General features: G+C 39.2%; 1 protein-coding gene across 1 annotated transcript in view; it reads left to right on the forward strand.

Annotated features, from left to right (window-relative positions):
* Positions 1 to 24,930, forward strand: part of TXNDC16 (thioredoxin domain containing 16) — a 125,150-nt gene that overhangs the window by 50,755 nt on the left and 49,465 nt on the right. The window contains exons 10-14 of the mRNA XM_033188031.1: positions 11,442 to 11,608; positions 11,996 to 12,056; positions 14,273 to 14,396; positions 20,360 to 20,503; positions 21,035 to 21,094. Coding sequence (XP_033043922.1) covers positions 11,442 to 11,608; positions 11,996 to 12,056; positions 14,273 to 14,396; positions 20,360 to 20,503; positions 21,035 to 21,094 — 556 coding nt within the window. The remainder of the gene's footprint in view (positions 1 to 11,441; positions 11,609 to 11,995; positions 12,057 to 14,272; positions 14,397 to 20,359; positions 20,504 to 21,034; positions 21,095 to 24,930) is intronic.

The raw sequence follows: 24,930 nt of genomic DNA on the forward strand, positions 1-24,930 counted from the left end.
GTAGAAACGGGGTTTCACCATGTTAGCCAGGATGGTCTCAATCTCCTAACCCCATAATCTATCTGCCCACCTTGGTCTCCCAAAGTGCTGGGATTACAGGCGTGAGCCACCGTGCCCAGCTGATCTGTCTCTTTAGTTCACAGGTCTTCAGATTAAGAGGAATGGTTATCAAGGAGCTGTATGCAAAGGACTTACCTGCACCTGGAACTAAATGTAGATGATGTATTACATTTTGCACAGATCTCAATCAAAGCTTGATGGGATGAGGCTTTAGGAGTCTTGGAGAGAGGTGTGTATTTTGTACACGGAAGGGATATGAGTTGTTTTAGCCAGGGGGCAGACTACGGCCGCAGTAATCCCTCCCACATACAAAATAGGTTCACTCCTTTAAAAGCTCCAAGACTCATGAAGTCCAACAGTACCTCCCATCCCATAAGCTCCCCTTATCATGTCACCTTATCCCTGTGCCTGTGGAATGGTGGAGTCTGTGACTCCTCTGCCTGAACCTGGTTGGGCTTTTGTAACTGCCTTGACCAACAGAATGAGGCTAAGGTGATGATATATGACTTCATATATCATTAATGGCTATATTTCACAAAATGTCATGTGCTTCTGCCTTGCCCTCTTTATTTACTCATTCTTGAAAACCCCCATCTTATTGTTAGACTAAGTAGCCTTAGGAGAAGCCCACGAAGAGGAGAATCAAGGCCCTTAGACCACAGCCCTGGCTGAGCTCCTGATAGTCAGCAACAGCTTGTTAGCCATGTGTATGAGCCATCTGTAAAGTAGAATCTTCAGCCTCCAGTTGATATAGCCTACTGATGCCACATGAAGCAGAGATGAGCTTACACATATTTGAGCAAAAGAAATGATTCTTGACATTTTAAGGTACCAGGTTTTAGGGTACTTTGCTACACAGTGATAGTTGCTCAAAGCACACCCCTCAAGTGATCTCATTTGTTTCTGTGGCATTAACTACACGGATTCTCAAATCTGAATTTTCAGGTGACATATTTATTTGGAGCTCCCACCCATATATCTAACTGTTAATTAGATGTATCCCTCCTTAAGCACAACACATGTGACATTAAGGTATTGTCCTTCACTACCACTGGTTCTTTATTATTTTGGTTATCTTACTTTCCATTCGTTGATGGCAGACATCTGGGAAAACATTCTTAATTCCTACATCTTCCTGCATGTAATTTTACATCTGAAATCTCATTTGAAAGCTGACAGAGTGATATTTTAAAATATGATCATGAGTTCATGCAATTTGTAAATGGCTTCACTTTACTTACACAATAAAGCCCCATTTTCTTGGCAGGATATTTGTGGCTTTCAATGATCTGGCCCCTTGCCAGATTTCTAGCCTTGCTGACTATTCCTCCTTTTTGCTTTATAATACTTCTCCGAATACACAAGGAAAAACAAACAGTCATTTTTACTCCTTCAGGGTATTCCCCTCATCTAGGTTTTTGGCAGATATTAGTTGCTTGTGGTTGTAAGACCCAGGTTCCTGTTTTCTTGCTGGCTGTTGGACAGGGGTTGTTCTCATTTCCTACAGGCTAATCTCAAGCCCTTGCCACATGGCCCTCTCACAACATTGCAGCTTGCTCCTTCAAAGCCAGTGGGAGAATCTTACTTGAGTGTGCTACAACAGACTCCTGTGTAATGTCACCTAACCAAAGGAATGGCTATCCCACTGGTCCTATTGACACTCAGGGGAGGGGATTATGCAAGATTTGTTCACTAGGGGGTAGGAATCTTGGGGGCTGTCTTAGCATTTTGTCTACCTATGGTAGACAAAGTTCAGGGAACGGGACTACCTATGGTAGACAAAATAACTTAAGAGTACTTAATAACTCAAGTTATTGAGTACTCTCTCTATATATATATATTATATATCTATAGATATATCTATCTATCTACATATCTATACTTACCTATGGTAGACAGACTTCTAAGATAGCTCCCAAGATTCCTATCCCCTGGTGATAGGAATCACTTTGAGAGGCCAAGGTGGGTGGATTGACTGAGTCCAGGAGTTCGAGACCAGCCCGGGCAACATGGCGAAACCCCACCTCTACAAAATATATAAAAATTAGCTGGGCGTGGTGATACATGCCTGTAGTCCCAACTACTTGGTGGAGGCTGAAGTGGGAGGATTACCTGAACTTGGGAGACAGAGGTTCAATGAGCTGAGACCCTGTCACTATACTCCAGCCTGGGTGAGAGAATGAGACTCTATCTAAAAAAAAAAAAAAAAGGGGGGGCGGAGCAAGATGGCCGAATAGGAGCAGCTCCAGTCTCCAACTCCCAGCGCGAGCGACACAGAAGACCGGTGATTTCTGCGTTTTCAACTGAGGTACTGGGGTCATCTCGCTAGGGAGTGCCGGACAATCGGTGCTGGTCAGCTGCTGCAGCCTGACCAGCGTGAGCTGAAGCAGGGCGAGGCATCGCCTCACCTGGAAGCGCAAGGGGGAAAGGAATCCCTTTTTCCTAGCCAGGGGAACTGAGACACACAACACCTGGAAAATCGGGTAACTCCCACCCCAACACTGCGCTTTAAGGAAACAGGCACACCAGGAGAATATATCCCACACCTGGCCGGGAGGGTCCCACGCCCACGGAGCCTCCCTCACTGCTAACACAGCCGTCTGCGGCGATCTATCCGCAAGGCAGCAGCGAGGCTGGGGGAGGGGCGCCCGCCATTGCTGAGGCTTAAGTAGGTAAACAAAGCCGCTGGGAAGCTCGAACTGGGTGGAGCTCACAGCAGCTCAAGGAAGCCTGCCTGTCTCTGTAGACTCTACCTCTGCGGACAGCGCACAGCTGCAGCCCATTAGGGGAAAGAGCGGGGGCGGTGCAGACGCGAACGACTCTGTCTGACAGCTTTGGGGAGAGCCGTGGATCTCCTAACGCGGAGGTTGAGATCCGAGAACGGACAGACTGCCTGCTCAGGTGGGTCCCTGACCCCTGAGTAGCCTAGCTGGGAGACATCCCCCACTAGGGGCAGTCTGACACCCCACACCTCACAGGGTGGAGTACACCCCTGAGAGGAAACTTCCAAAGAAAGAATCAGACAGGTACACTCGCTGTTCAGCAATATTCTATCTTCGGCAACCTCTGCTGCTGATACCCAGGCAAACAGGGTCTGGAGTGGACCTCAAGCAATCTCCAACAGACCAACAGACAGTCCTTCTGACTGTCAGACGGAAAACTATCAAACAGGAAGGACACCTATACCAAAACCCCATCCGTACGTCACCATCATCAAAGTCCAGAGACAGATAAAACCACAAAGATGGGGAAGAAGCAGGGCAGAAAAGCTGGAAATTCAAAAAATAAGAGCGCATCTCCCCCTGCAAAGGAGCGCAGCCCATCGCCAACAACGGATCAAAGCTGGTCAGAGAATGACTTTGACGAGATGAGAGAAGAAGGCTTCACTCCATCAAACCTCTCAGAGCTAAAGGAGGAATTACGTACCCAGCGCAAAGAAACTAAAAATCTTGAAAAAAAAGTGGAAGAATTGACAGCTAGATTAATTAATGCAGAGAAGATCATAAACGAAATGACAGAGATGAAAACCATGACACGAGAAATACGTGACAAATGCACAAGCTTCAGTAACCGACTCGATCAACTGGAAGAAAGAGTATCAGCGATGGAGGATCAAATGAATGAAATGAAGCGAGAAGAGAAACCAAAAGAAAAAAGAAGAAAAAGAAATGAACAAAGCCTGCAAGAAGTATGGGATTATGTAAAAAGACCAAATCTACATCTGATTGGGGTGCCTGAAAGTGAGGGGGAAAATGGAACCAAGTTGGAAAACACTCTTCAGGATATCATCCAGGAGAACTTCCCCAACCTAGTAGGGCAGGCCAACATTCAAATTCAGGAAATACAGAGAACGCCACAAAGATACTCCTCCAGAAGAGCAACTCCAAGACACATAATTGCCAGATTCACCAAAGTTGAAATGAAGGAAAAAATCTTAAGGGCAGCCAGAGAGAAAGGTCGGGTTACCCACAAAGGGAAGCCCATCAGAATAACAGCAGACCTCTCGGCAGAAACTCTACAAGCCAGAAGAGAGTGGGGGCCAATATTCAACGTTCTTAAAGAAAAGAATTTTCAACCCAGAATTTCATATCCAGCCAAACTAAGCTTCATCAGTGAAGGAGAAATAAAATCCTTTACAGATAAGCAAATGCTTAGAGATTTTGTCACCACCAGGCCTGCCTTACAAGAGACCCTGAAGGAAGCCCTAAACATGGAAAGGAACAAGCGGTACCAGCCATTGCAAAAACATGCCAAAATGTAAAGACCATCGAGGCTAGGAAGAAACTGCATCAACTAACGAGCAAAATAACCAGTTAATATCATAATGACAGGATCAAGTTCACACATAACAATATTAACCTTAAATGTCAATGGACTAAATGCTCCAATTAGAAGACACAGACTGGCAAACTGGATCAAGAGTCAAGACCCATCAGTCTGCTGTATTCAGGAGACCCATCTCACATGCAGAGACATACATAGGCTCAAAATAAAGGGATGGAGGAAGATCTACCAAGCAAATGGAGAACAAAAAAAAGCAGGGGTTGCAATCCTAGTCTCTGATAAAACAGACTTTAAACCATCAAAGATCAAAAGAGACAAAGAAGGCCATTACATCATGGTAAAGGGATCAATTCAACAGGAAGAGCTAACTCTCCTAAATATATATGCACCCAATACAGGAGCACCCAGATTCATAAAGCAAGTCCTTAGAGACCTACAAAGAGACTTAGACTCCCATACAATAATAATGGGAGACTTCAACACTCCACTGTCAACATTAGACAGATCAACGAGACAGAAAGTTAACAAGGATATCCAGGAATTGAACTCATCTCTGCACCAAGCGGACCTAATAGACATCTATAGAACTCTCCACCCCAAATCAACAGAATATACATTCTTCTCAGCACCACATCGCACTTATTCCAAAATTGACCACATAATTGGAAGTAAAGCACTCCTCAGCAAATGTAAAAGAACAGAAATTATAACAAACTGTCTCTCAGACCACAGTGCAATCAAACTAGAACTCAGGACTAAGAAACTCAATCCAAACCGCTCAACTACATGGAAACTGAACAACCTGCTCCTGAATGACTACTGGGTACATAACGAAATGAAAGCAGAAATAAAGATGTTCTTTGAAACCAATGAGAACAAAGATACAACATACCAGAATCTCTGGGACACATTTAAAGCAGTGTGTAGAGGGAAATTTATAGCACTAAATGCCCACAAGAGAAAGCAGGAGAGATCTAAAATTGACACTCTAACATCACAATTAAAAGAACTAGAGAGGCAAGAGCAAACACATTCAAAAGCTAGCAGAAGGCAAGAAATAACTAAGATCAGAGCAGAACTGAAGGAGATAGAGACACAAAAAACCCTCCAAAAAATCAATGAATCCAGGAGTTGGTTTTTTGAAAAGATCAACAAAATTGACAGACCGCTAGCTAGACTAATAAAGAAGAAAAGAGAGAGGAATCAAATAGACGCAATAAAAAATGATAAAGGGGATATCACCACCGACCCCACAGAAATACAAACTACCATCAGAGAATACTATAAACCCTCTACGCAAATCAACTAGAAAATCTAGAAGAAATGGATAATTTCCTGGACACTTACACTCTCCCAAGACTAAACCAGGAAGAAGTTGAATCCCTGAATAGACCAATAGCAGGCTCTGAAATTGAGGCAACAATTAATAGCCTACCCACCAAAAAAAGTCCAGGACCAGATGGATTCACAGCTGAATTCTACCAGAGGTACAAGGTGGAGCTGGTACCATTCCTTCTGAAACTATTTCAATCAATAGAAAAAGAGGGAATCCTCCCTAACTCTTTTTATGAGGCCAACATCATCCTGATACCAAAGCCTGGCAGAGACACAACAAAAAAGAGAATTTTAGACCAATATCCCTGATGAACATCGATGCAAAAATCCTCAATAAAATACTGGCAAACCGGATTCAGCAGCACATCAAAAAGCTTATCCACCATGATCAAGTGGGCTTCATCCCTGGGATGCAAGGCTGGTTCAACATTCGCAAATCAATAAACGTAATCCAGCATATAAACAGAACCAAAGACAAGAACCACATGATTATCTCAATAGATGCAGAAAAGGCTTTTGACAAAATTCAACAGCCCTTTATGCTAAAAACGCTCAATAAATTGGTATTGATGGAACATACCTCAAAATAATAAGAGCTATTTATGACAAACCCACAGCTAATATCATACTGAATGGGCAAAAACTGGAAAAATTCCCTTTGAAAACTGGCACAAGACAGGGATGCCCTCTCTCACCACTCCTATTCAACATAGTGTTGGAAGTTCTGGCTAGGGCAATCAGGCAAGAGAAAGAAATCAAGGGTATCCAGTTAGGAAAAGAAGAAGTCAAATTGTCCCTGTTTGCAGATGACATGATTGTATATTTAGAAAACCCCATTGTCTCAGCCCAAAATCTGCTTAAGCTGATAAGCAACTTCAGCAAAGTCTCAGGATACAAAATTAATGTGCAAAAATCACAAGCATTCTTATACACCAGTAACAGACAAGCAGAGAGCCAAATCAGGAATGAACTTCCATTCACAATTGCTTCAAAGAGAATCAAATACCTAGGAATCCAGCTTACAAGGGATGTAAAGGACCTCTTCAAGGAGAACTACAAACCACTGCTCAGTGAAATCAAAGAGGACACAAACAAATGGAAGAACATACCATGCTCATGGATAGGAAGAATCAGTATCGTGAAAATGGCCATACTGCCCAAGGTGATTTATAGATTCAATGCCATCCCCATCAAGCTACCAATGACTTTCTTCACAGAATTGGAAAAAACGGCTTTAAAGTTCATATGGAACCAAAAAGAGCCCGCATTGCCAAGACAATCCTAAGTCAAAAGGACAAAGCTGGAGGCGTCACGCTACCTGACTTCAAACTATACTACAAGGCTACAGTAACCAAAACAGCATGGTACTGGTACCACAACAGAGATATAGACCAATGGAACAGAACAGAGTCCTCAGAAATAATACCACACATCTACAGCCATCTGATCTTTGACAAACCTGAGAGAAACAAGAAATGGGGAAAGGATTCCCTATTTAATAAATGGTGCTGGGAAAATTGGCTAGCCATAAGTAGAAAGCTGAAACTGGATCCTTTCCTTACCCCTTATACGAAAATTAATTCAAGATGGATTAGAGACTTAAATGTTAGACCTAATACCATAAAAACCCTAGAAGAAAATCTAGGTAGTACCATTCAGGACATAGGCATGGGCAAGGACTTCATGTCTAAAACACCAAAAGCAACGGCAGCAAAAGCAAAAATTGACACATGGGATCTAATTAAACTAAAGAGCTTTTGCACAGCCAAAGAAACTACCATCAGAGTGAACAGGCAACCTACAGAATGGGAAAAAATTTTTGCAACCTACTCATCTGACAAAGGGCTAATATCCAGAATCTACCAAGAACTCAAACAAATATACAAGAAAAAAGCAAACAACCCCATCAAAAAGTGGGGAAAGGATATGAACAGACATTTCTCAAAAGAAGACATCCATACAGCCAACAGACACATGAAAAAATGCTCATCATCACTGGCCATCAGAGAAATGCAAATCAAAACCACAATGAGATACCATCTCACACCAGTTAGAATGGCAATCATTAAGAAGTCAGGAAACAACAGGTGTTGGAGAGGATGTGGAGAAATAGGAACACTTTTACACTGTTGGTGGGATTGTAAACTAGTTCAACCATTATGGAAAACAGTATGGCGATTCCTCAAGGATCTAGAACTAGATGTACCATATGACCCAGCCATCCCACTACTGGGTATATACCCAAAGGATTATAAATTACTCTACTACAAAGACACATGCACACGTTTGTTTATTGCGGCACTATTCACAATAGCAAAGACTTGGAATCAACCCAAATGTCCATCTGTGACAGACTGGATTAAGAAAATGTGGCACATATACACCATGGAATACTATGCAGCCATCAAAAAGGATGAGTTTGCGTCCTTTGTAGGGACATGGATGCAGCTGGAAACCATCATTCTTAGCAAACTATCACAAGAAGAGAAAACCAAACACCGCATGTTCTCACTCATAGGTGGGAACTGAACAATGAGATCACTTGGACTCGGGAAGGGGAACATCAGACACTGGGGCCTGTCATGGGGAGGGGGGAGGAGGGAGGGATTGCATTGGGGAGTTATACATGATATAAACGTCATGCACATGTACCCTAGAACTTAAAGTATAATAAAAAAATAAAAAAATAAAAAAAAACAAAACAAAAAAAAAAGTTCAATTATTAGAAAGTTTGGGAGAACTTCCTTTGTATCTGCTTTTATCCACTCTGTTGGTTATTCAGTGGGCTCTTTCAATCTGACAACTCGTGTCCTTCAGTTGTGGGAAAATTTTGTGTTCATTTTAGTAATGATTTCTTCTATTTTCTCCCTTCTCTTTTTCTGTGACTTGCATTATTTAGATGTTAGACCTCTTGAACTAGTCCTTCAATTTTATTACCTTTTTTTCTCTATCTTCCATCTATTTCTGTTGTGCTTTCTGGGAGATTTATTTAACTTTATTTTTCAATTCTTTATGGATCTAGTTTCTTCCTATCTCCTTGAGGTTGTCTATGGTGGTTTCTGAACCTTTCTTCTTCCCATATAGTCTGTATTTTCTCTATGTTATTTATTTTTCTATGTGTTCTAGTCTCTGTCTTTCATGTTGGAGGCTTTCCTCAGATGTTTGTTAATCCTTGGATGTCTAATCACAATTTAGAATTTGAAACTAAAAGCTGATTGGAAATTCTAACATTGGTGGGACTTGGTGACTTTTAAATATGTATGTATACGTATGTAACAGTGATATGTTCATATCTTATTTCTTCATTAATCTTCTTTTTAAATTTTTATTTAATTTTTTCTTTAAAAAAAATAGAGACAGGGTCACGCTTTGTAGCCCAGGCTGGTCTTGAACTTCTGAGCTCAAGTGGTCTTCCATCTTGGCCTCCCAACATGCTGGGATTACAGGCATGGGCCATTGTGCCTGACCTTTTCATTAATCTTCTTAGTTTCTTACTATCACAATGGAATGATGAGAAAACAGAACAAAAACATCAGTCTTTGCAAGTCTCTGACAAAGAGCAGAGACTTCAAGGCAGTTGGGGTTGGGGGATACTTGAGAGATGTGGCCAAAATAGTACTGACTCTCTTTGGCTGACTGGGCTGAGGAGGGTTGGGAAGGTGAAATGGTTAGAAGGTGGCACCATTGTAAGCTGTGTTTGACATTTCTGCCCCATGATTGATATGTGTCTGATCTTCACAGACCATCCCATGGGATTTCCCACTGGCTTCTGGCCACATGACACCCCACCTCCCTGCCTAGTTCAAATGTCCTGGGAATGCCAAGCAGTGCTAAGATGGACCCTGAAGCCAGCTGTGCTGGGTGGCAGCAAGAGAAGAGAGTGGAGGAGGGGCAAAGGCAGGCAACACTGTTCCGGATTCTCACACATTCTCTGTGTGAGAATTCAAGGAGTGTGGTTGTGTCTTGTCTGGGAGACATCTATGGTGGAAGGTGGAGAAGGTGCAGGTAGCAGTGGCAGAAGTCCACGTCTCTTAGGCAGTAAGCAGACTGAAATGGTGAGCAAGGCCGAGCCTAGAGCTCCATAGAGTAATTGGGCCTGGCCTGCTTTTTGGCGAATCCCAATGTCAGTATCTTTAGGCTTTTGGGGGTTACTCAGTCCCCAAAAAAGGATACAAATTCCAATTGAGGACAAAGTCCTGGCTGCTGGCATTCTGGGAACTAAGTGGAAAGAGAGCTGGGATGAGGCGAACGTCTCAACATTTGGTTACTTAATCTCCCTGATTTCGGCATGGTGTCCACACTGTCAGCTGTTCCTAGATTTCTGCTGGTGTGGGGAAGTGACAGTTGTTTAAGCTCATAGAGTTGGGGAGGGGAATCTAGGGATCTAACTACCTCTCAAAAGCTTTGACACATTCCTACTTATTTTAGAGCCTTCCTGCCACTTCCCTTCCAATATTTCCTTCCCAGGTCCAGACATGCCTGACACCGACAGTTCCTGAGCAATTTTAGGATCCTGTAGTTAAAACGCAGTTTTCCCTCTAAGGGTTTTGCCTTGTAGGATCTCCTAAGTGAGTTATTATTCTGACTTCTAAAATTGTGCTACCATTTCTTCTCTTCCCTTCTTCACATACGTGTGTTTATCTCTTTTAAAAATCCCACTGCTGTAGTTTTCCTGGGAGTTCTGGAGGGAGTGAAATTAGATGTGTGTATTTAATTTGCTGCTTTAACTTAGATGTTCTTCATTGTTTTGTAATATGTCATTGTATGTTAAATTCTTATATGAAAAAGTTTATTCCTTAGTTATCTGTTCTGTTTCACTTGAAATATTTATCAAGTAGTCCCACACTGTTTTATTTATTGTTTTTGTTTGTTTTTTTTTTTTTTTTTTTTTGAGACGGAGTCTTGCTCTGTCGCCGGGTCTGGAGTGCAGTGGCCGGATCTCAGCTCACTGCAAGCTCCGCCTCCCGGGTTCACGCCATTCTCCTGCCTCAGCCTCCCGAGTAGCTGGGACTACAGACGCCCGCCACCTCGTCCGGCTAGTTTTTTGTATTTTTTTTTTTAGTAGAGACAGGGTTTCACAGTGTTCGCCAGGATGGTCTCGATCTCCTGACCTCGTGATCCGCCCGTCTCGGCCTCCCAAAGTGCTGGGATTACAGGCTTGAGCCACCGCGCCCGGCCTGTTTTTGTTTGTTTATAATATGTTTGTTCTTTATGATTATAATTTTTGGTTTAACTTCTTATAAAATATATTAGTTTTATAATGCCTAAACTTATAGAGGTCCAGACATGATGGCTTATGCCTGTAATCCCATCACTTTGGAAGGCCAAGGCGGGAGGATCACTTGAGCCCAGGAGTTCAAGACCAGCCTGGGCAACATAGGGAGACCTTGTCTCTACAAAAAATTTAAAAAAAAACAAAAAAAAAAACTAGGCACGGTGGTGTGCATCTGTGGTCCCAGCTACTCGGGAGGCTGAAGTGGGAGGATTGTTTGAGCCCAGAAGGCTAAGGCTACAATGAGCTGTGATTGTGCCGTTGCACTCCAGCCTGATGAGAGAGCAAGATTCTGTCTCAAAAAACAAACAAACAAAACTATATAGGTACATTGGGAGCATTAAATTCAGGAAATTAAGAGATCATTTCTGTTATTGGATTATTTTACAAACTTTTTTAACTTGTGACTTTATTAATAAGAGTTGGGAGAATTTGAATCCAAATGTTAGAATATTATTATCACTTTTTTTTTTTTTTTTTTTAAATGAAGACTGAAGTTGCTGAAGATCCTCAACAAGTTTCAACTGTTCATCTCCAGCTAGGCTTACCACTGGTTTTTATTGTTAGCCAACAGACTACTTATGAAGCTGATAGAAGAACTGCAGAATGGGTTGCTTGGCGTCTTCTGGGAAAAGCAGGAGTTCTGCTCTTGTTAAGGTATCTTAAACATCAAATATTTATTATATTTAGCAAAACACTAATAGTTTCCATTTTTTAAAATTTGATAATTTAATCACTTATAAGTAAACTCAAATCTTTAATAGATTCCAATATAGTTAGAACTAGTTTCTGTGCTAAAATCTGTACATTCATTTATGGTTGATTAAAACTTAGAACTTAAAACCTTGTTAAATGAAAATGGAGATTAAGATGGAGACTAGAAGATCTGGTCTATATTTATGTGTAAAATTTTTCAGTCACTAAATTGTAATATTTTTTCATAATTTTTAGTATAAGAATATAGTTCTGTTTTCTATTGACGTCCTGGGTGACTATTAGTCTTCACATTAGCAACATAAAACATTTATTTCCATTTTGAAAAAGGGACTCTTTGGAAGTGAACATTCCTCAGCATGCTAATGTGGTCTTCAAAAGAGCAGAAAAGGTTAGTTGTTTTATGTATTGTTCTACAATATCTGTTTATTTAAAGAAAGCTAATATATGTGGTCTTAAAGTAATATATTTTATTATAGACAAATCTGTAAATTTTAATTGCTCGTATTCAAAGAAAATTGCTGTTAACATTTTGATGCTTTTATCATGTGTCAGTCTGGTTTTTATCCTATGTTCACATATTTATATTTTTTTTTAATAAAACAAAATCAGGATTATGCTAGATATCCTGCGTTTTGTTTAAAATAATATTGGGCTGGGCATGGTGGCTCATGCCTGTAATCTAGCACTTTGGGAGGCTGAGGCAGGTGGATCACTTGAGCCCAGGAGTGCAAGACCAGCCTAGGCAACATCAGGAGACCCCATCTCTACAAAAAATTGGCTGGGTATGGTGGTGCATGCCTATAGTCCCAGTTACTCAGGAGGCTGAGGTGGGAAAATCACTTGAGCCCCAGAGGTTGAAGCTGCAGTGAGCCGTGATTGCCACTGCACGTCCACCCTGGGTGATAGAGAGAGACCCTGTCTCAAAAAAATAAACAAGATAAAACAGAATTCAAACCATAGCAGTGATGAAAGACAGAATAGTGATTACTTTTGGGGGATGTTAATGACAGGAAGAGCAAGAAGATGGCCACTGGGTGTGCTGATGATGTTCTGTATCTTAATCTGTGTGGTGGTGATACAAATATGTCCACTTTGTAAAAATCCCTCAAACTCTATACTTAAAATTTTTGTTCTTTTCTGTGTTAATGTTATATTTTAATTAAAAGGCTTACTACAAAAATTTCTGTGAATCTTTGGAACAAATTAAGTTTAATTTTGATTCCTCTACTTTTTAAGTTTATTATATTTCTGTAGAAATCAAAATTGCTTGTTTTGAATATAATGTTAAAAAATGGGCTGGGCGCGGTGGCTCAAGCCTGTAATCCCAGCACTTTGGGAGGCCGAGATGGGCGGATCACAAGGTCAGGAGATCAAGACCATCCTGGCTAACACGGTGAAACCCCGTCTCTACTAAAAAATACAAAAAAAAAAACTAGCCGGGCGAGGTGGCGGGCGCCTGTAGTCCCAGCTAATGTAGTCCCAGCTACTCGGGAGGCTGAGGCAGGAGAACGGCGTAAACCCGGGAGGCGGAGCTTGCAGTGAGCTGAGAACCAGCCACTGCACTCCAGCCTGGGCGACAGAGCGAGACTCCATCTCAAAAAAAAAAAAAAAAAAAATGAAGATATGTGATAGCAAAGAACAAACATACTTAGAGCTCATAGCTTTATTCCAATAAACAGTCAAGGATACTTTGCTAAAATAATCTGTTGGCCTAAAATTTCGTATTTTAAAAGCGTAACAGTTGGGCGATAGTAAAATAAATCTTAAGTAATATTTTTAATATTAAGTAATATTGATCTCAGTAGAATTTGGTATTCTTAAAATAACTGGGAGCACATAGTAATTTAATGTTGTTTATAGCTAAACAGGAAATTGAACTTATTAGTGGAATTAATTTAGATGAATATTGTTTTGAATATTTCCATGAAATGTTGGAATAATCAATTTTGATTTGCTCTATTTGCAATAAAATCATATGTATTTCCATTTTATAAAGAGGTAGAAGTTGCTGTTATATGTGAAATGTTTTACGGACTTCAATATAATGTGGTTGTGACAAGAAGAAAGTGAGGCTTTCAGCACCTTTTTTGTCACCTTTTTCAGTGTACCCATTGTCTTTATAGAAGGTATGCTGTAGATGCTTTTCTTTTCATAGTAATTTTGGAGTTACATTTCCTTTTATGTTTTGCTAAGTTTTAGAATTGAAGTTCAAAGGCTTAGTTTTATTTTAGTGTCAAACAAGTAAAACTTGTTTTTTTTCAGAGTCTTGCCCTGTCACCCAGGCTGGAGTGCAGTGGCACAATCTCGCCTCACTGCAACCTCTGCCTCCTGGGTTCAGACGATTTTCCTGTTTCAGCCTCCCGAGTAGCTGGGATTACAGGCATGTGCCACCACGCCTGGCTAATTTTTGTATTTTTAGTAAAGATGGGGTTTCACCATGTTGGCCAGGCTGGTCTCGAACTCCTGACCTCAGGTGATCCACCCACCTTGACCTCCCAAAGTGCTGGGATTACAGGTGTGAGCCACCACACCTGGTCCAAGTAAAACATTTTTATGTCAAAATAGTTTGCTATATTCATTTTTAAAAAATCAATGTATTTCTAGGGAGTTCCAGTGGAATTTTTGGTATTACATGATGTTGATTTAATAATATCTCATGTGGAACATAATATGCACATTGAGGAAATACAAGAAGATGAAGACGATGACGTGGAAGGTCCAGATATAGGTAATGTGTTACGATTCTCATCCCTTCCCCATCCTGCCTAGCACCCATAAAGTCAGTGAAATTTCCAGTGAATTAACTTTCTCAAAGAATATATTCAGATTCAAGACTCTGTAAAGAAACCTGGTGGAATTTATTTTGAATCACTTTTGTTTTGTTTTGTTTTGTTTTTGAGACGGAGTCTCGCTCTGTCGCCCAGGCTGGAGTGCAGTGGCGCAATCTCGGCTCACTGCAAGCTCCACCTCCCGGGTTCATGCCATTCTCCTGCCTCAGCCTCCCGAGTAGCTGGGACTTCAGTTGCCTGCCACCACACCCGGCTAAGTTTTTGTATTTTTAGTAGAGACGGGGTTTCACCATGGTCTCAATCTCCTGACCTCATGATCCGCCCGCCTCGGCCTCCCAAAGTGCTGGGATTACAGGTGTGAGCCACCGCACCCGGCCCTTGAATCACATTTTATCAAGTTGATTTATTGAAAGATGTAAGGATGCTATATTTTGTTTAGTGTATGAGCATTTACTGTTACATATCAGGCTTCAAACTTCCCACGTCTGTGCCTTCATCTTCCATATCAGTTCTTTCAGCCATTCTGGACTAGTCCGTGTTTAAAAACTCTACTTAGAAACTACAACATGATAATTCACTGTTTTTATTAGGAAATGGAGTTCTAATAAATATTGTTATATTTGTACTTGTAAATAAATCCAATTGTTAATGGTATAAGGAGTAAATTTCAGTAACATTTTAACACTTCTTTTAAACAGTTATTTCAGTTTTTTAAAAAATTTATTGCTTACATTTATGAAGTATTGTATGGTTTTTAAGGCTTTTTCCCACATATTATTTACTTTGATTGTATGCTCTGAGTTAGCTGATACCACCTTCATTTTGTACACAATGAGTCTGCATTTCTTGAGTTCAGTGATCTGCCCAAAGTCCCACAAGTGACAGGTGGTGGGGCCTGGGCTAGAACTCAAGCATCCTGAAAAAAAATCTTATTTATTAATGATGGTCAAGAATACTTCACTAAAATAATCTAATGGTGTAAAATTTCATATTTTTAAAGCAACAGTTGGGCAGTAGTGAAATAATTATTCCTGATACATCTTTCATAACATTAATCCTTTTCTGTAATTGTTTGTTTACTTTTTTCTCTTCTCCACTAGTCTATAAATGTTTCTAAATCAAGGATTATGTCTTGTTCATTTTTGTATACCATATAGTAAATACTTGAGTGTTTTATATAGTACCATATAAGCTCCAAGAAGGAAGCAATTTACATATCGTTTTCATGAGCTCCATGCATTGTGATCAAAATCTATATTATAAATTTAATAAGAGCTTTCACTGTTACCATGACCAGTTTCTTGGTTTGAGCGGAGCTCTGGTTTCTTTTCCGATATGCAGGGGTTAGAATTGCTTGTGTTCCTCTCTGGAGTTCTCAGTGGGCTTGTCATTACATAAGCAGACCTGTGTTCTGGTCTCTTGTTTCCTTACTTATTCCTGTAATGGTTCCTGTATTTGAACCTTCAGAGTTGGAGGACTTGTCCGCAATCTCAGTTTATTTGATTCCTGTCTTCGGTGGGAGTTGCCTGTTTGAAGATTTCTTTGTGGCCACAGCCCCTATATTGTTTCCTGACTCTATGGCCTTATTTACCCTCTGATGCTGCCTTATCTTTCTGGTTTTTATTTTTATTTTTTCATTTGACCAACAATAATTGTACATATTTGTGAGGTACATAGTGATGTTTCAATACATACAATGTATAGTGATCAGGTCAGGATAATTAGCGTATCCATCATTTCAAGCATTTTTCATTTCTTTGTGTTGGAAACGTTCAATAACCTCCAGCCTGTTTCTAGTATTTTTTTTGCAGCTTTGCCTTTTTTGTTTATTTTTCATCTTAACTTCCTATTATCAGTAATCCATATTGGCCCAGAATGTTATATGGTGTTGTGCCCATATATAATTCTTCCCCCTCCGTTTGTGTCACTCCTGTTTACAAAGGAAAACTAGATGAGGGTTAGGAAAGAATTTATTACCATCTTTGAATGTAAATCAGGTGTGCCCCAGAGAAATCAGCAAAATGGAATCAGAATGAAAAACACTGGTTCCACAAAAGGGCAAAAGAAAAGAAGCCTGTGTTCCAGCCTGGGCAACATGACAAAACCCTATCTCTACAAAAAATACAAAAAATAGCCAAGCATGGTGATACGTGCCTGTAATCCCAGCTCCTTGGGAGGCTGAGGTGGGAGGATCGCTTGAGCCCAGATGGAGATTGCCGTGAGCTGAGATCGTGCCAGTGCACTCTAACCTGGGCAACAGAGTGAGACCCTGTCTCAAAAAAAAAAAAAAAAAAGAAAATAGTGTGTATATTATTAATGAATAGGTGGAAGGTAGAGCTGAGGAGTGACTAAATTTACAAGTGATGGTAGCTTATTAGAATATAAGAAAAGAGGGAAAGGAGGAAAAAGAAACAGAGAAGACTGACAGGAAAATGAAAATATATGAATAACAAGAAAAAAATATGGTAAATAAGAAAATAGGCCTTTGCCAGTTTTGGTATTGAGAATGTAATTTTTTAGTGTCATGGAATTTGGTGCTTAAAAGTACCTTAAAGTTATATAGTGCAACTCTCATGCTTCACAAGAGTTGAACATTGAGACCCAAAGAGCTATGTGATTGACTAGTCATACAGTTAGAAAATGGCTGAGGTTGTGTCAAAATCCGATCTAGAATTTTAATTTATAGTATGGTCATGTGTCTCTTAACGATGAGGCTACTTTCTGAGAAATGCATCATTAGGTGATTTCATTGAGCAAACATCATAAAGTTCACTTACACAAATGTACATGGTGTAGCCTATTACACACCTAGGGTGTATGGTCTAGCCTGTTGCTCCTAGGCCACAAACCTAGGCATGTTACTGTACTGAATGCTGTAGGTACCTGTAACACAGTGATAGATATTTATGTATCTAAACGTGTGTAAACATAGAAGAGGTACAATAAAAACACAGTATAAAAGATAAAAAATGGTACACTTGTATAGGGTACATACCATGTATGGAGCTTACAGGACTGGAAGTTGCTCTGGGTAAGTCAGTGAGTGAGTATAAAGGCCTAGAACATTACATTATTGTAGCCTTTATAAATACTGTACACTTAGGCTGTACTAAATTTATGAATTTTTTTCAATAATAAATTTGTCTTAGCTTACTGTAACTTTTTCACTTTATACATTTTTACAATTTTTAAAAACATTTTGACTGTTTTGTAATAACGTTTAACTTAAAGCACAAACACATCATAGAGCTGTACAAAAATATTTTCTTTTTTTATATCCTTATTCTATAAGCTGTTTTTACCATTTAAAACTTTTATGTTTTACGTTTTTTTTTTTTTTTTTTGAGACGGAGTCTCGCTCTGTCGCCCGGGCTGGAGTGCCGTGGCCGGATCTCAGCTCACTGCAAGCTCCGCCTCCCCGGTTCACGCCATTCTCCTGCCTCAGCCTCCTGAGTAGCTGGGACTACAGGCGCCCGCCACCTCGCCCGGCTAGATTTTTGTATTTTTTTTTTTTAGTAGAGACAGGGTTTCACCGTGTTAGCCAGGATGGTCTCGAACTCCTGACCTCGTGATCCGCCCGTCTCGGCCTCCCAAAGTGCTGGGATTACAGGCTTGAGCCACTGTGCCCGGCCCCTATGTTTTACGTTTTAAACTTTTCTCTAAAAACAAAAACACAAACACACATCAGTCTAGGCTTATACAGGGTCAAGATCATCCATATTACCTGCTTCCACTTCCACACTGTGTCCCTTTGGAGGGTCTTCGGGGACAGTAACAAGCATGGAGCTGTCATTTCCTATGATAATAATGCCTTCTTTTAGAATGCCTCCTGAAGGACCTACCTGAGGCTGTTTTACAGTGAACTTTTTATTTTATAAGTGAAAGGAGTACACTCTAATGATGAGTATAGTAAATATATAAACCAATAATCTAGTCCTTTATTATCATTATCAGGTATTATTTACTGTACATAATTGTATGTGCTATATTTTTTTTTTTTGAGACAGAGTTTTGCACTTGTCACTCAGGCTGGAGTACAGCGGTGCAATCTCGGCTCATTATAACCTCCACCTCCTGGGTTCAAGTGATTCTTCTGCCTCAGCCTCCCAAGTAGCTGGGATTACAAGCATGTGCCAACATGCCCGGCTGATGTTTTGTGTTTTTAGTAGAGGCAGGGTTTCACTATGTTGGCCATGCTGGCCTTGAACACCTGACCTCAAGTGATCCACCCACCTCGGCCTCCCAGAGTGCTGGGATTACAGGTGTGAGCCACCATGCACAGCCTTATGTGCTATATGACTCACTGTAGGTTTGTTTACACCTGCATCACCACAAACATGTGAGTAATGTGTTGTGCTACAACATTACAGTGGCCACTACATCACCAGATGATAGGAATTTCTCAGCTCCATTATGATCTTAAGGGACTGCAGTTGTATATGTGGTCCATTGTTGACTGAAATATCATTATGGTGTGTGACTGTATTAGAAATTATGTATAAAACAATAGTTTTATGAATGTATTGTCTTCTTTCTGCCTTCTTTCTTTTTAATGTGTTGTTACAGAGAATTATGAACATACCATAAAGGAGACAGAATAATAGAACAAATTCTTGTTATCCATTACTTGGCCTCACATTATCAAACCATGGCTAATCCTGCTCCAGTCACCCCCCACCTCTTATTGTTTTGTAGCAAATCCCAAACGTATGATTTCATCTATAAGTATTTCCCTGGGTTTCAGAAATATAAGATTTTTATTTTTAACATTAACATAATACTATTATTACATCTAAAAAATTAACAATTCTTATTATCATAATATATCCAGTTAGTGTTTGAACTTCCAACTGCACTATGCTCTTACATGCCACTGTGCCTTTGCTCATGCTGTTCTCTTTGCTCTTTATGCCACCACTGCCTTTCTTCTCTGCCTACCTGAGGTTTCTTTTTCTTTTCATATTCAGCTAGTATCAACTCTTCTAAGAAGCTTTATCCTTTAGTCAAGTTGTATGCTCCATCTGTGTTACCATACAATCTCTACAAACTTCCAACAGAATATTTATGAATCCAAATGTATTTTTGAAGATACATGGATGGATGGATGGATGGATCGATCAGTCTGTTGATTGGTCTATCTAAATTAAGGAAAGATTTTTACATATTCAGAATCCACTCATAACTTGATGCTTTTTGGATAAAATCCAGACTTCTTGTCTCATGTGACCTCTTATGATCTAGCCACTGCCTAGCCTAGAGTTTTCTCATGCTGTTTATTCCTTCAGCCCCATCTTGTCTTAGTCAAATTTGCCTTCTCTCAGCCTTGTATGTGCTAAACTCTTGTATGTCTCAGAGCTTTTGCATATATAATTCTTTGTCTAAAACATTCTTTTCTTGATTCTCCACCTGGCAGACTTTGGGCTTCCCAATCTAAATAACCCTGTTATAATCTCTCAGTGTATCCTTTACCTTTCTTCACAAATTGGTCATAATTTATAATTATATGTTGATTCAGTGATCGGTTTGTCTGACTTTTCCATAGATAGAAGTTCCATGTGGTCAGGACTATGTCTGTTTTGTTTACCAGTTTTCCTAGTGCCTGTCACAATGCTTGGCATATAGTAGAGGCAACATAAACAAAACAGCACTATTAATATTCTTTGTAGAACAAGTTTTAATTTTGAAATTGACTAAAACTTTACAACTTCTAGGTCAGGAAGCATCTCAGAGTCAGTTAAGCAACTGGAAAGTTTTTTAAATATCATGCATCCTAACTATTAAGATAGGATGAATTCAAAAGTTTGTATAAAGTACTGAATTCTTACATGCTTCCTATGAGAAGAGCTTAAATCGTTTTCGTTATACATCAATATTTAAATTAATTTTTTTTCCAACATTTCAGATGTTCAGGATGATGAAGTGGCAGAAACTGTTTTCAGAGATAGGAAGAGAAAATTACCTTTGGAACTCACAGTGGAACTAACAGAAGAAACATTTAATGCAACAGTGATGGCTTCTGACAGCATAGTACTCTTCTATGCTGGTTGTGAGTATGACCCTTCAAAGGAGACTATTACATATTAGGACATTTAAAAACACAGATTTAACTTTTGGCATTCCATGTATTGCACGTTGTAAAATGAAATTGCTTTCGTATGTCTCAAGTAGACTGTGTGCATGGAAGCATTTACTTCTGATTCTGGGATTGTGCAATTTATTTATATCTGATTTACAAATTAAAGATTAATGATTAAACTAGACGTTCATGAATTTTGAAAAATTGTGACTCACGCTAATGATTTTAACATAGTAACAGTTATTATAGATTTATAGTAAGTATATTGCTTTTATCTTCAAATCATAGCTATTTAGCTATATTCCTTGCAGTACAAGTGCGGAAAATCAGTTGCTTTTGAAATTCTTAAGTGGTTGGACTATGTTGAGAAATGTATAGTAGAATATTTCTGATTAACAGTAATTTTGGGAAACCTCATAAATCTATATATTTGTTACGTATCAGTGTGGATGCTTTGGAGATACACATGTAATATCTGTTGAATTTTTCATTTTCATGTAGGGCAAGCGGTATCCATGGCATTTTTGCAATCCTATATTGATGTGGCAGTTAAACTGAAAGGTACTGTACTGTGCTATGCATGCTTATTATTCTGATTTTGAACTGTAGCTATTTGTAAAACTATGTCATGCAAAAAATGTAGAAAACCACATAAAATTTCAGGTTACTATGTTTGTGTCTCCAGGGTTAAGTTAATGAACCAGGAGTTTCAAGAATGCTTAGGAGCATTCACTTTGATTTGTCTTCATAGAACTGTCTTTAGTGGAAAGTAGAGAGCCTATGTATTAATTACTTGTGGCTACACAGTTAATCCAACAACCTTTTTGGTTCAAGTCAGTCATTCAGCAAGCATTTATGAGTGCCTATTCTGTGCCAGTTACTCCAGTTAAATACTGGAGATAAAAATTTGGCAGATTCAAGACCCAGTCTCATGGTCTAATGAGAGATCAAAGATCCCTGTGTTCTTGAAACTGTATAGTTTACTCTTCATGGATGGAATGCTTTCTAATATCCAGGATCCTTTTATGTTAACTATCTATGAAACCTGATTTAATAGTGGGCAAATAAAGATCCAAGGAATGGACTTTAACTGAAAATATCTGTGCTACCATCTCAGCAAAGACATAGGGAAAAAGAGGGAGGCCTATTAGAGAGGTAATAATGGATTAGGTGTGCTTAAGGTAAGTTCCTTATGGTTAGGTAGTGTGCCTTATATCAGCTTACTGGGCTTGGCATATTGCCTTACATTGCAGAATATCTGGTTTTTAATAATTGAATAAATGAATAATAGAGTTTCATAAATTTGTTTCATTTAATGGAAACTGTGTACTGATGTACAACTTATTTATACATTGACGCTTTTGAAAACTCAAGAAATTGATTCCAGATACTCAAACCTAAGTGTATCTTTCCTTTTTTTAAATTATTATTTTTTTATTTGCATAGGTTATTGGGGAACAGATGGTGTTTGGTTACATGAGTAAGTTCTTTGGTGGTGATTTGTGAGAGATTGGTGCACTCATCACCTGAGCAGTATACACTGTGCTGCACCCAATTTGTGACCTTTTATTCCTTCCCACCTTCCCACCCTTTCCCCTTGAGTCCCCACAGTCCATTTTGTCTTTCTTATGCCTTTGCATCCTCATAGCTTAGCTCCCAAACATGAGTGAGAACATGTGATGTTTGGTTTTCCATTCCTGAGTTAGAATAATCGTCTCCAGTCTCATCCCAGTTGCTGCAAATGCCGTTAATTCATTCCTTTTTATGGCTGAGTAGTATTCCATTGTATACATATACACCAGTTTCTTTGTCCACTCGTTGATTGATGAGCATTTGGGTTGGTTCCATGTTTCTACAGTTGCAAATTGTGCTGCTATAAATATGTGTGCCAGTATCTTTTTCACATAGTGACTTATTTTCCTTTGGGTAACCAGTAGTGGGATTGCTGGATCAAGTTCCTTTTAGTTCTTTAAGGAATCTCCACACTGTTTTCCATAGTGGTTGTATTAGTTTACATTCCCACCAGCAGTGTTAAAGAGTTCCCTGTTCATCACATCCATGCCAACATCTATTTTTTAAAAAATGTTTTTGATTATGGCCATTCTTGCAGGAATAAGGTGGTATTGCGTTGTGGTTTTGAATTGCATTTTCCTGATCATTGGTGATGTTGAGCATTTTTTCATGTTTATTGGTCATTTGCATATCTTCTTTTGTAACTGTTTCTGTTCATGTCCTTAGCCCACTTTTTGATGGGAGTTTTTTTTTTCTTCTTGCTAATTTGTTTGAGTTCATTGTAGATTCTGGATATTAGTTTTTTGTCAGATGTATAGATTGTGAAGATCTCCCATTCTGTGAGTTGTCTGTTTACTCTGCTGACCGTTCCTTTTGCTGTGCAAAAGCTCTTTCATTTAATTAAGTCTCAGCTATTTATCTTTGTTTTTATTGCATTTGTTTTTGGGTCCTTGGTCATGAAATTCTTGTCTAAGCCAACGTCTGGAAGGTTTTCCAATGTTGTCTTCTTTTTTTTTATAGAATTTTTATAGTTTCAGGTCTTAGATTTAAGTCTTTGATCTATCTTGAGTTGATTTTGTATAAGGTGAGAGGTGAGGATCCTGTTTCATTCTCCTACATGTGGCTTGCCAATTATCTCAGCACCATTTGTTGAAGAGGGTGTCTTTCCCCACTTTATATTTTTGTTTGCTTTGTTGAAGATCAGTTGGCTGTAAGTATTAGGGTTTACTTCTTAGTTCTCTGTTTTGTTCCATTGGTCTCTGTGCCAATTTTTATGCCAGTACCACGCTGTTTTGGTGACTCTGGCCTTATAGTTTGAAATAGGTAATGTGATGCCTCCAGATTTGTTCTTTTTGCTTAGTCTTACTTCGGGTATGAGGGCTCTTTTTTGGTTCCATATGAATTTTAGGATTGTTTTTTCTAGTTCTGTGAAGAATGATGGTGGTATTTTGATGGGAATTGTGTTGAATTTGTAGATTGCTTTTGGCAGTATGGTCATTTTCACAATACTGATTCTACCCATCCATGAACATGAGATGTGTTTCCATTTGTTTGTGTCATCCATGATTTCTTTCAGCAGTCTTTTGTAGTTTTCTCTGTAGAGGTCTTTCACCTCCTTGGTTAGGTATATTCCTAAGTGTTTTTTTTTTTTTTTTTTTTTTGCAGCTATTGTAAAAGAGGTTGAATTCTAGACTTGATTCTCAGCTTGGTCGCTGTTGGTGTATAGAAGAGCTATTGATTTGTGTAGGTTGATTCTGTATCTGGAAACTTTACTGAATTCTTTTATCACTTCTAGGAACTTTCTGGATGAGTCTTTAGGGTTTTCTAAATAAACAGTCATATCATCACCGAACAGCGGCAGTTTGACTTCTTCTTTACCAATCTGGATGCCTTTATTTCTTTCTCTTGTTTGAGTGCTCTGGCTAGGACTTCCAGTACTGTGGTGAAGAGGAGTGGTGAGAGTGGGCATCCTTGTGTTGTTCCAGTTCTCAGAGGGAATGCTTTCAATTTTTCCCTATTCAGTATTATGTTGGCTGTGGATTTGTTATAGATGGCTTTTATCACATTGAGGTATGTGTCTCATATGCCAGTTTTGCTGAGAGTTTTAATCATAGAGGAATGCTGGATTTTATCGAATGCTTTTTCTGCATCTATTGAGATGATCATGTGATTTTTGTTTTTGATTCTGTTTATGTGGTGTATCGCATATATTGACTTGTGTATTTTAATTATCCCTGCATCCCTGGTATGAAACCCACTTGATCATGGTGGATTATCTTTTTGATATGTTGTTGGATTCAGTTAGCTAGTGCATTGTTGAGGATTATAGCATCTATGTTCATCAGGGATATTGGTCTGTAGTTTTCTTTTTTGGTTATGTCTTTTCCTGGTTTTGGTATTAGGGTGATACTGGTGTCATAGAACGATTTCGCGAGGGTTTCCTTTTCCTCTTCTTGTGGAATAGTGTCAGTAGGATTGGTACCAATTCTTCTTTGAATGTCTGGTAGGATTCTGCTGTGAATCTGTCTTGTCCTGGACTTTTTTTTGTTGGTAATTTTGTTACCATTTCAATTTCACTGGTTGTTATTGAACTGTTCCGAGTAGCTAATTCTTCCTGATTTAAGCTAGGAAGGTTGTATCTTTCCAGGAATTTATCCATCTCCTCTAGGTTTTCCAGTTTATGCCCATAAAGGTGTTCTGAATTATCTTTTGTATTTCTGTGGTGTCAGTGTGATATCTCCCATTTTGTTTCTAATAGAGCTTATTTGGATTTCCTCTTTTCTTTTCTTGGTTAATCTTGCCAACGGTCTGTCAGTTTTATTTTTCTTTGCAAAGAACCAGCTTTCTGTTTCATTTATCTTTTGTATTTTTGTTGTTATTTCAAT

The sequence above is a fragment of the Trachypithecus francoisi genome, unplaced genomic scaffold, assembly GCF_009764315.1.
Source record: "Trachypithecus francoisi isolate TF-2019V2 unplaced genomic scaffold, Tfra_2.0 Lachesis_group3, whole genome shotgun sequence".
NCBI lineage: Eukaryota > Metazoa > Chordata > Mammalia > Primates > Cercopithecidae > Trachypithecus > Trachypithecus francoisi.